General features: G+C 56.1%; 1 protein-coding gene across 1 annotated transcript; it reads left to right on the top strand.

Moving 5' to 3' along the window:
- Window positions 1-558: 558 nt before the first annotated feature.
- On the top strand, window positions 559-6,416 carry KLHDC7A (kelch domain containing 7A). Its single transcript, XM_045782448.2, has one exon. The coding sequence runs from the start codon at window positions 574-576 to the stop codon at window positions 2,962-2,964; it is 2,391 nt and encodes a 796-aa protein (XP_045638404.2). The 5' UTR covers window positions 559-573; the 3' UTR covers window positions 2,965-6,416.
- The last annotated feature ends 5,866 nt before the right edge of the window (window positions 6,417-12,282 follow it).

Below are 12,282 nucleotides of genomic sequence, written 5' to 3'. Positions count from 1 at the left end.
TGCTGCTAATTGCGGACCTCACCACCCAGACAAGCAGACCCCATCAGGAAGGGAACAGACGGGGAGGCTCTCATGCCACACCTGCCACGGCTCCACCTGTCTCCCAACTCACCACACCCAATACTCCTAGCCCAGTGGATTTGCAAAAGAGAAAATAAAACACACACACACGTAATAACCAACCCCATGCGTTTCCTGGCATCGGGTGACTGTTTGGTCAAGAGCTTCCTCCCTCTTTGTGTACATGCTGGACACTCCTCACATCCTCTAGCAGCTGCTGGCTCCGGTGGCTGATCACAAGCTCAGCCCTGGGGCACAACCCCCACCCCCACCCCCAGGAAGGATCCAAGGAGGCCAGCTCCGAGATCTGCTGGCCCTGAGCCCCAGGGGCCACCCTCTGCCAGCTCAAGGTCACCTCAGCTCCGACTCCCCCGCTGACCGGCCACGGTCTGGCCAGAGCCAGCCCAGAACCCCCTCCAGCTCGGCTCCTCAGGAACCAGGAACCGGGCCCCTATTGGGCAATCATTAATCGGATTCTTGACATTCTTCAGCCCCAGGTCGGCTTTGGGAAGCATGCTCCCCGGAAGAGGAGGAGCAGAGGCCCAGGACTGGCATTTGGACATGCAGCTGGCAGGCCAGGTGGTGCTGTCCGCCGCTGCCCTGCTCGTGGTGGCTGTGGCCTACAGGCTGTACAAGTCAAGGCCTGGTCAGGCCCCGCTGGGGGCCAGGAAGGCCAAGGCCGAGGCCAATGAGGAGGCCGAGGGCTCCGGGCAGCCTGCGGTCCAGGGGGCTGCTCCCGGGGCACCGCACTGGGTGCTGAGACACCGGAGGGGAAGCAAGGGGGCCAGAGAGGCACTGGGCCGTGGCTGCGAGAATCAGGGGGACTCCCAAGTCCTGGTAACAGGACCCTCTCCCGAAGACTCAGAAGCCCGAGAGGCTCGGGAGCCCGAGGAGAAAGGTGCTGGTGAGGAAGGGGGTGGGCAGCGCCCAGACTCTGAGCTGGAGCCTCGTCACTGCTGTGGCCAGGAAGCCGGAACAGCTGCTGGCGGCGAGCCCGAGCTGCCCCACCACCCCCATCCGGGCAGCGCGTCCCAAAGCTCCTGCACTGGCTTCGCCACGGAGGACGGCGGCAGTGTGGGCGGCGAGCCTGCCCCATGGCAGGACGGTGGCCCCCCGGGGCATCCAGGGCCCGGGGAGCAGGAAGCCACCCCCACCAACCGGATGGCCCACGTGGAAGGCGAGAGTGACAGGGGCAAGAGCTGGGTCTTCACCCGCGGGACGGGGGTCCACAGGGAAGAGGCCAGGGCTCTCCAGGCCACCGCGGACTTGGGCCTGACCCTGCATCAGCAGGAGGGAGCCACCAGCGCCTCCTTCACCTACTCGTCGGTGGCCCGGGTTCGTGTGGAGGAGAATTTCCTACAGGAGAAGGTGGAGGGGACCAGGCCCAGGCTGAAGGGCAAGGTGTACGATTACTATGTGGAATCTACCTCTCGGGCCACCTCCAAGGGCAGGCTGGCCCCCAGAACTGCTGCCCTGGCTGAGGCTCTGCCCCCCGAGCCCCTGCCAGGCCCCCCGGGGACTGGGGCAGCTTCAGGAGGCCATGCTGAGGACGGGGAAGGTGGAGCTGAGACACCCACCTCCTCTCAGCCTGTGCCGTCGCCCTCCACGCAGGGTTTCAGCAGGAAGGACAGCCTCGTCCGGATCCTGGAGGACCCAGAGCTCCAGCTGCAGCTCGATGGCTTTGGGGCCCCCACTCCGTCCTGCCCAGATGGGAGTGCCCTGCCTGGCCGCCCCCTACCCTGGGCTTCTCTCGGGTCCAGCTCCGCCGGAAGCAGCGGAGAGCCCCACGTGCAGCTGGTGGCGGGGACCAATTTCGTCCACCTCCCACTGGCCCCTGGCTCGGCCCCGGACGTCCATCTGGATCTGGGCAACTGCTACCAGGTACTGACCTTGGCCAAGAGGCAGAAGCTGGAGGCACTGCAGGAGGCAGCCTACAAGGTCATGAGTGACAACTATCTCCAGGTCCTGCGCAGCCCGGACATCTACGGGTGCCTGAGCGGGGCCGAGCGGGAGCTGATCCTCCGGCGCCGGCTGCAGGGCCGCCAGCACCTGGTGGTGGCCGATGTGTGCCCCCAGGAGGGCTCCGGCCGTCTCTGTTGCTATGATGAGGAGGGGGACGCCTGGCACCCCCTGGCCTGTCTGCCCCCCGAGGCCGTGTCCCGAGGCTGTGCCCTCTGCAGTCTCTTTAATTACCTCTTCCTGGTGTCCGGCTGCCAGGGGCCCGGGCGCCAGCCCTCCAACTGCGTCTTCTGCTACAACCCGCTGACGGGGATCTGGAGCGAGGTGTGCCCGCTGAACCAGCCCCGGCCGCACTGCCGGCTGGTGGCGCTGGATGGCCACCTGTACGCCATAGGGGGCGAGTGTCTGAACACGGTGGAATGCTATGACCCCCGCCTGGACTGCTGGACCTTCGTCCCACCGCTCCCCAACAACACCTTCGCCCTGGCGCACGCGGCCACGGCCTGCGCTGGTGAGCTGTTCGTCACGGGCGGCACCCTGCGCTACCTGCTGCTCCGCTTCTCGGCCCGGGGGCAGCGCTGGCAGGCCGGCCCCACGGGGGGCGGCAAGGACCGCACTGCCGAGATGGTGGCGGTCAACGGCTTTCTCTACCGTTTTGATCTTGATCGCGGCCTGGGCATCAGCGTGTACCGCTGCGGCACCAGCGCCCGCCTCTGGTACCAGTGCGCCACGTACCGGGTGCCTTACCCCGACGCCTTTCAGTGCGCCGCGGTGGGCGACCGCATCTACTGCGTGGGGCGCCAGCGCACGCTCTGCTTCCTGGCAGACCCCGTCTCGCCCAGGTTTGTGCCCGAGGAGCTGCGGAGCTTCCCCTCCCCACGGGGCACTCTGCTGCCCACTGTCCTGACCCTGCCCATCCCCGATGTGCCTCAGACCAGGGTCTAGCTCTCCCGCTCTGCCGGACTTCTGCAAAACCGGGAAGCAAAAAGCACCCCCCACCCGCCACTCCGTGAGCCCTTTCTGGGAGAGCAGGCAGCTCAGGCGTTTGGCCAGCACGAGGTGAATTCTAACCCTACCGCCTCCTCTGGCCGGGGCCCTCGGGTGCGTCTTTGCTGTGGGTGGGATGCAGGGGCGCAGAGTGAAGATAGAACCAGGGACCGGTGCTCCAAGGCTGAGGGCAGCCACGGGTGCAGAGAGGAGCGCCATCTAGCTTCAAATCTGAATTCTTGGGGGAAGGGATATCAGGGTCCCACCAAAGTTCAGGGGCGCACCTGATCCCAACCACAGTTCCCGATGCCAGTTGACCCCCCGTAACCCCTCAAGCCGACCCCGCTGGAGGTGGGCCAGCTCTCTATAAACCACCAGCGTCCCTTCCTAAACACTGGCCACTGAGCTCCTACCTCCAGGGTTCCCAGAAGCACCTGGGACACACAGGGAGGTAGTTCTGGCCTTGCCAAGAGCCTTGGGGAGCCCCCAGGGGGTGGCCAGAGAGAGATGGTTATAGAAGTAGACCCGCGAGAGTTGGCCTGCCGATGGGACCCTTGCCTGCAGAGCAAACTGGCCATTACCCACTTCACTTTTTCTCGTTAGGGAGAATCCTAGTATACCAGGAAGAGAAGCCTCCGATGAGCAGACATTTAAAAGCATACATCTTGCAGTGGTCCACTAAGAACACAGTGATCCCACATCTGAGGTCTCAGGAGACAGGAGAGGATGTTCTCTGTCGGCACCCGTCCTCCTGGGCTCCCCCACATGGGCCCATTGCTAACTGACCACTGACTCCCTCCCCAGAGCTCAGAGTCTGCACGATACAGCTGTCCAAACAACACAGCCCTCACCTCAGTGAGCAGGGACAGCCACTGCCAGGCACCCCCCCCCCCTCAGTGAGAGCTGGTGAGAGATGTTGGCATGATTTCTCCTCCCTGTGCTCTGTGGTCACCTGATCTGCCTGGTCAGATGGGAGAGCAGGTGCACGATGGAGCTGAGGAACTAGAAAATCACACAGGACACTGGGACTGCCTCCCACATCAGGGTTGGTAAACTTGGAAAGGGCAGAGACTCTCTGGCCTCAGGAAGTTGCCCATTCTTTCCGGAGGGGAGGGAGAGAGATCAGTCCGATCTCTTGCCGCAGCCCCGTTCCCTCGCTGCAGATGACACATACACGGATAGAAGGGCAGTGACGCTCGTGGTGCCAGGCCAGAAGCCAGGGCGGCTGGGACCACTTCTAAAGTGAAAAGCAGCCTGGAGAAAAGAAGTAGAGAGGGGGGTGCACCAGGGCAGGCCTGACAAGTGAGGAGCTAAGAATGCTTTGGATTTCAGCATTCCTACCTTGAAAATGGGAAGGACAGCTCATGGCCTTCTCTGCCAGAGAAATGAGAACACCTAGGGAAAGTCCTCCCCAAATTCCCCTGGGGGTCTGGACAGGCGCTCGTGTTCACTGCAGCTGCTGGGGCTGAGCCAGGGTCTTCCTGGAAAATGCACGATTAGAACAAGGAATAACAGGGAAGTTGGCATGGAGATGAGAACTTTCATTGGGCCACTCAGAGCCACCGTCCCTATCCTAGGGCCTGGAAAGTGAGGCTGCCTAGTTTATTCTCAAGTTGGAGCTTGGTGACCCCACATCCCCTGCCAAGGCCATGCTCAAGCTCAGAACCAACACTCAGGCATGAGCCTCCAAAGGGCTGTCAGTGGTGAAGCGGGGGTAACTCAGCAACACGACTGAGAGGCGGCATGGGCACCATGATGCCAGGGTGAGGGTTGCTGGGAAGGCAAACCCCATCTGGGAGCTGGGGGGCAGATGGAGCCAGATCCAACCCCCAAGGGCAGGCCTCCAGCAAGGAGCCAGGCAATGGACTAGACCACAACCAAGCAGGGAGGCTCCAAGCCGAGGGTGAACTAGGGATCACTTCAGAAAACTTTTCAGAGCCCCATTCCGTGGGGCATGGTCTCATGGTCAGGACCAGGGAAACAGCAGAGTTTGCTCCTGACCCACTGATGGTGGGTGTGGTCTTCATGAGGAAGGGAGGGCTACCTCCCTGGGATCCTGTGCAGATATCACTAATCAATTGCCTTCTCTTTTCCTATGGAGCCTCAGAACAGGATCAACACCGGGCCCTAGGCAGTCATCAGTGATAGACGAGAGCTGGTGTGTCTCTCATCACCAGCCTGGGTCTCAGAGCTAGCTCTAGGGAAGTAAGTGGTCAGGACCATCAGGGTAGAGCAAGGCAGTTCAAGGAAACTGCAGAGACCACCTGGGGCCAAGACGGCCGGGATTCATTCGCAGAAGGTTTAGGCCGGGCACTGTTCCAGGTGCTGGGAACGCAGCAGGTCCCTGCCCTACCAGAGCTCACATTCTGGTGGAGGAAAGCTGGCAATTTTTATAAACAAATGCATAAACAAATGAATGGAACCCACGCTGCATTCGTGCGAGGAAGGCAGAGGAAACAAGGAAGTAGTATCGTGTGATCAACCTCCCTGATCGAGAGACAGCGAGCAGAGCCCTGGATGGAAACCCGGGAAATGCATGAACCAGGGCTGGCTCGGGCCACGGGAAGGCTGGCCGTGCCACCGTGGGGGCTTCATCACCCCAGCCGGGGAGGGCAGGGCTGCCTCCAAGGAGCTCCACCTCGGAGTGAAGAGGACTGGAACCCAGGTAGCCTGCTCTAGCCATTCACATAAGGGAAAGAATCCCGTTCTGCCAGCGTTTAGCAAAGAGGCTCCTCGCAGGATGTTGAGCTACGTTCCCCGGAGAGAAGCCCGGTGCACGCATCAGGTTCAGATCACACTCGGCCGCCATGCCTGCCCGTGATCTTCCGCGGGTCAGAGTCTAGGCTTTCCACTTGACCTGTGGGCTAGGCTTTCCGGCCACCTCGAGCCCTCAGCCTCACGGGGGCCTGTGTGTCACTTGGCCTCTCCCTGGGGCATCTGTCTTGCTTCCCCGTGAAGCATTTCTTCATTTAAAAAAACCAAAAAAACAACCGTTCAGCTTGGGTTGCCTTCCATGCGAGGCCAACCACGGCAGTGTAGGAAAGAAAACTGGAAAATGAAAAAGTACAAAAAAATCTCCCCAGGGTCGCCACCCAAAGACAACCCCAGTCTGCGGTGCGCGTCCCTCCGGCCTGGGCATCCTTTCCTGGGCTGGATTTTTGCCGACATGTGATTATACTAAATGCACAATTCAGCTGCTTCCTTTCTCACTTAGCTTTCTAGAATACGCGTTTTCCGTGTTGCTACAAACCCTCGGTAAACATCGTTTCAATAGCTGCACAGTGTTCCATCGAGTGGCTGTACCACGGTTTATTTAAACAGTCCCCCCTCCTGTCGGGCCTGTAGATTTTTTTTTTCTCCCTGTTGGTTTCTTTTTCCATCATAAATAAACCGTCCTTTGTTTTCCTGTTCCTCTCTGTCTGGGGCCTCCATCAATATTTACAAGAGAAGCCCAGGCTAGGGCTTGTCTGGAATACAGCGTTGCTGAAGCAAGCCTAGAAGCCACAGCCTCTGCCTAGGGCTGGGGCCTGGCCGCACTCTGAGCGTGGGGCACCGGGGCTGCTCTTGGAAACGCCCCGCCAGGAAGGGCCGTCCCAGGTGCCCTGTGGCATTGCTAGAGCCAGGAGGTAAGGTAGGGGCCAGGTGTATAGAGACCCTGCTCGGCGTAGACCAAGCCCTGGACTAGAGGCTTTCTACACAACCCCATTTGACAGGGAACAAAACTGAGGCTCACAGAGTTCAAGGAGACTCAACTTCATGGCAAAGTTCAAAGACCCTCAGTTCCCTTCAAAACACTCTTGAACCTGGCCTGCCCACTCTCTGCACTTCCATTCCCCTATCATGAAGCTCTGGGGCCAAGGACTTGGCATCGGCCATCCCCTGGGCTGCTCCCAACCCCTTCCCCACTCACACTGATCACGTATGCTCTATCCTTGAACTTTGAACTCAAAGAAAATATTCCTCTTATTTTTTTAAAAGATTTATTTATTTATTTTAGAGGCAGGGAGGAGCAGAGGGAGAGGGAGAGAGTCTCAAACAGGAGAGGCACGGTGTGGAGCCCGACACGGGGTTTGATCTCACGACCCTGAGATCAGACCTGAGCTGAAATCAAGAGTCAGATGCTTAACCAACTGAGTCACCCGGGCGCCCCGCAAAGGAAATAGTCTTACACTCTCCGACCCTTAATGTCTGCATCTGTAAAATGGGTTTGCCACCGCCAGCCTCAAGACAATGTCACGAGCGAATGTGTATAAAACGCCCAGCCCAGGGTTTCTCCAAAGTAGGTCTCATAAGTGCCATCGGCTTCTGCAGGGGCCAGCTGCGAGGAGGGTCTGCTGGTACCCCCACTCCCCTTTCCAGCCTCCCAGATCCAGAGGGAGGTTGTCTAACATTTAGGCTACAGGAGCCCTGTCTGGTTTCACAAGATTTGGGGGGTTGGGGGATGAGTGGGGTGGCGCTCACATTATTCGTATTGTACACCATTCAGGTTTTGAGACTCTGAGCCTGTGCTCTCCTCTTGCACGGGAGGTGTCTTGCTGGTTGGAGTCTCCCTAGGCTCAAAGCAGTAAGCATTTTCCCAGGGTGCTGGACAGCGCAGAGGGGCTTTCGGAGCAGCTCAGAACTCCCTGGAAGCCTTGAGACGGTGCAAGGGGGAGCGGGCTCCTTTCCTTTACAGATGGGGGTGAGGGTCCCTGGGAGCCACTGGAGCACTGTGCGCTGTGTCTGGCCTGCAGATATTTAGAGTCGTGACAGGGGGTCCTCACTTCCCTCCTTTGTCATCCTTGCCTGGAAGAGCCTTGTGGCCCCAGGGCTGCCCTGCGATCCCTTGAAGCTGTGGTTCCAGCCGGCAGGAGGCTCCGAGGCAGACGGTGTGAGGGTGACGCTCGGGCAGAGGAAGGGGACGGAACACAAGGGAGGAGGTGCCCTCAGGGAGCAGGAGATTAGGCGGGAAGCTCCAGCAGCCACAAGAAAGGACAGCTCCAGGGGAAGAAAGGACAGCTCGAGGTCAGTCTCTACAAACAGCCCTTTTGGAAAGTGGGCTGTGGGTCAAAATATGAACAAAAATGAAAACATGATCAAGTCTGGCTTGCCTTTTGGTGTGCGAAGGGGAGGTGGAGACAGATCTCACACGGGTAATGGGATAATAACAACACCAGGGTCCCTGCACCATCCTTCCCTCCCTCATCGAACCCTTACGGGGACATCACTGCCTGAGAGTGATTATCCTCGTGACATAGGGGAGGAAACAAAGGCAAGGTATTTCACAAAAATTAAAAATCACTAAAAAACCAGAAGAGGGGGGCGCCTGGCTGGCTCAGTCGGAAGGCCACGTGACTCTTGATCTTGGGGTCTTGAGTCCAAACCCCTTGTTGGGTGTAGAGTTTACTTAAAAATAAAAAAGGCAAAAGAGAGAAATCTAATCTCTGTCAATACATTTATTGAACATTCACAATGCTAAGAGGCGCTATACTCCTATGATCTCTTTTTGTCCTCAAAACAACCCAACACTGGTCGAATGCTCCCCTTCCATCAATTCCTCCACTCCTTGAATTTGGCCGTGGGACTTTCTCCCAATAGCTTGGGCACTGGGTTTACTCTCTTTTTTTTTTTTTTTTTTAAAGATTCTATCTATTTCACAGAGGGAGAGAGCCAGAGAGAGAGGGAACACAAGCAGAGGGAGTGGGAGAGGAAGAAGCAGGCTCCCAGCGGAGGAGCCTGATGTGGGGCTCGATCCCATAACACCCGGATCACGCCCTGAGCCGAAGGCAGACGCCCAATGACTGAGCCACCCAGGCGCCCCTAGGTTTACTTTCTTGCGGCTCATAGAAACCCTGCAACCGCATCACGTGAGCAAGCCCAGGTTAGCCGGCTGGACGATGAGACGTGTGGCCCCATTGCCAGTCCCCTCAGTCAGCGGCCCCAGAGACTGGCCCCCGGGCTGACCCCAGGTGCCTGAACGAGCCCAATCGAGACCAGCCGACCCTCTGCCCGAACCCCAGCCCAAAGTGCCAATCCACTGACTCACGAGCAAAGTAGAGGGTTGTGCTGTTAAGCCACTACATTTGGGGTTTGCAGCTCAGCAGTGAGTGACCCAAAAGTCCCGCGCTGCGTCATGATTACCACCACATTATGCTTGAGGAAACTAGGATTCAAGACACTGACATAACTTCCCCAGGATCACGTAGCTACAAGGTAGAGAGGCTGGGATGTCACCCCAGGTGTGCCCGACTCCTAATCCCGTGCTCGTCATTCAGTCACACTCTGTTCTAGCCAAAACCAGGGCTCTGGGGTTCCTCCTGGGGGCCTGGCCATGGGGCTTGGTGCTCAGCCCTCTGCCATTCCCAGAAGGGCTGGGTCTCCACCATGACCGGGGCAAGTTCTGTAGCAGGACGGCCCTGAAGAATTCAGATCAGCCCCTTGAAAAATAGCCACTAATACCTACTGAGGGCCAGGACCTGCTCTAAGCACCTGACTGCCAGCAATTCTTTAATTCTAAGAACAACCTTGTGTGTTCGATCCTTTACTGTTTCACACGTGAGAAAGCTGAGGCACAGAGAGGTTAGGTAACCTGCCCACGGTTGCATAGCCAATGAGTGATAGAGCCCATGAAACCCAGGCTGCTCCAGGGTTGTTGGGAGATGAATCAGCTATGAAAACAGGGAGACCTTTGCTTCCTGCCCCCCTGCAACACCCTCCCACCAGAACACTGGGGTCAGAGGCCTTGGTACCCTGCTCACTGGGTCTTGTTCATACAGGTGCATGAACAAGGGCAGGAGCTCAGTGACACTTTACCAAAGAAAGCATAAGAGTGGCAAGGCCCTCTCCATGCTGCTTGGACCCCCTGCTGGTGATGCTGAGGGTGCCCTAGAGCATCCTGGCATGAGTTTGGTCCCTGGGGGTGAGGGTTGAGCAATCCAAAATCCTGAGGCCACTTGCCAAAAGCCACAGCCCTGCTCATCACATTATCCAACACTTGCATTCACTGAGAAGGTCATACAGAGATTCAAATCTGCCATCGTCCCATTTCACAGATGAAACAAGTGAGGCTCAGAGAGATCTCGCAGCTGTGATGTCAATACTCATCCTTCAAGGTCTTGAAAGTGTGGTATGAGCTTCCCACCACCAACATTGCCCACTCCTCCATCAGAACACGCCACACCACACACAAAAGTCCCCCATGTCTCACTCCTTGACCTGCAGGTCTGCTGGCCCTCGTGAGCTCTCCATGGGCAGCAGGGAGGTCTTGTCTGCCTCTGCCATGCGTGCCAGCACAGAGCAGCCACACAGCCTGGCTCAGAGCCAGGTGCAGCTGAGCTATGTCCTTATTCAAAATGCACCGTCAAGTACTGCAATGGGGTGTTTGAGACTGCCCGGCTGGGTTGCTCTCCTGTCTCCAAGGGAGACTGTTTTATGCCTTCTGCCCTCTCTCAAACACCCCCCTCACGTTGGCACACAATACTGGGGCACAGAGAATCCTCCAGTCTTTACAGTGCTGAGCACACCTGCTCTGCCACAATTGTCAACACCTGCACTCCACCCAGGAGCCTTCCAGTGCCCATGCTAGCTCCCCCTGGAGGAGCCCAACTGGCAGGAATTGGTGTATAAATACCCCAGCTCCCTCGACCCTCGGTGGATAACAGTCTCAGGATACAGCTTTAACAAAGTCACTCCAATCCTCCTGCCTATCTTTCCACCTGCTCCTCTTTCCTTCTAGAGACTGTAGAGGAGGCACACCCTCCTTTCACCTAAAACCCATCCGCTTTTACCTTCTTTAGGACTTCACACCAGAGACCTCCTGGCTCTGGCACCAACCACCTGCCCCTATCTGCTGGGTAGTTCCGGGCAGCATACAGATGGGCTCTGGCATCTCCCATCTTAATAGAAGAACCACTTTCACATGATTTGCCTGATAGCACAATAAATAAAAACCACAAACACACTTTAGAAGGTTAAAAGCATCACACACATATAATGCATCTTTATTTGTAATGAGTGTCAAAGTGATGTGGTATCTTTGTGTTCCTAAAAACACTTTATCCTCTGAAGATTTGTGATTGTTTTTCCTGCAATCATGTTTATGCTATCACAGTCAACAATCTTTGCTCTGTAGAAAATATGAGGGTTTGCTTTAACCTGGCATCAATTTGAATCATAATAAATTCTGAGTGAACTCTAAAAAAAAAAAAAAAAGCTTCCTGTTACAGAATGCTTCTCATCTGATCTGAAGGAGCCCAAATCTTGGATGGTACCTAGAAACATTTACACCCATGCTTGGTATCTTTTAGCTACTCAATTTCACCTCCCAAGCCTGGTCTCTCTCTCCTCGACCACGCCATGGGGCAGGGGCAGGGGCTGATGGCAAATTAGGGCAGGATCAACCCCAAGAAACCCCAAGGAGTTAATGTCTTTAGTACAAGCTATCTTTGCCTTTTTTTAAAAAAAAATTATTTATTTATTTGAGAGAGAGGAAAGAGAGCATGAGTGGGGGTGGGCAGAGGGAGAGGGAGAAGCAGACTCCCCACTGAGCAGGGAGCCCGAAGCAGGACTCAATCCCAGGACCCTAACCCTAACCCTAACCCTAACCCACCCAGGCACCCCCGTCTTTGCCTTTTTAAACATGTTTTTAGATGTTAAAATACAAATAACACAAATCTGACCATCGTAGACACTCTGAAGTCTACAGCTCAGTGGCATTAAATATATTCACGATGCTGTGTATCCAGCTTTACCTGACTTCAAAAGATACACAAACATTTATTGTGGAATATCCAACTGGAAAAATACGGAGAAGCCCAAAGAAGACCGTAGACATCACTTCCACTCAGAAATAATCAATTATTGCTTTGACCTTTTTATTTCCAGCCTCTTACTTACTATCCATAATTTAAAAAAATTTTTTTAAATGACATCTTACTCTGTATTTGCTGCATAAGCCACCTTTTCTCCTCTCAGAATATTGTGACTCCTTTCCAGTAAGATGTATCACTGGGTTTCTTCTTATCGTGGTCAAGATACACAACATAAAAGTTACCATTTTAACTATTTTTAAGAGTACAGTTCAGAGGCAGTAAGTACATTCGCGTTGTTAGGCAACCATCACCACCATCATCCAGCGAACTTGCTCACCGTCGTAACCTGAAGTTCTTGTACCCACTAAACACCAACTCCCCGTCCCCTTCCCCCTCACCCCCAGCCCCCCCCCCCGGGGGAAGTAAAATTTGCCTTTAACTTCGGAAAATATCCCTTACAAGGATGAGGAAGTTCTCTGCTCCATCA

Source organism: Ursus americanus, chromosome 33 (assembly GCF_024610735.1).
Source record: "Ursus americanus isolate L20-20 chromosome 33, mUrsAme1.1.p, whole genome shotgun sequence".
Lineage (NCBI taxonomy): Eukaryota > Metazoa > Chordata > Mammalia > Carnivora > Ursidae > Ursus > Ursus americanus.
Note: the sequence above shows the minus strand (reverse complement) of the source record. Positions and strands in the feature narration are given on the sequence as shown.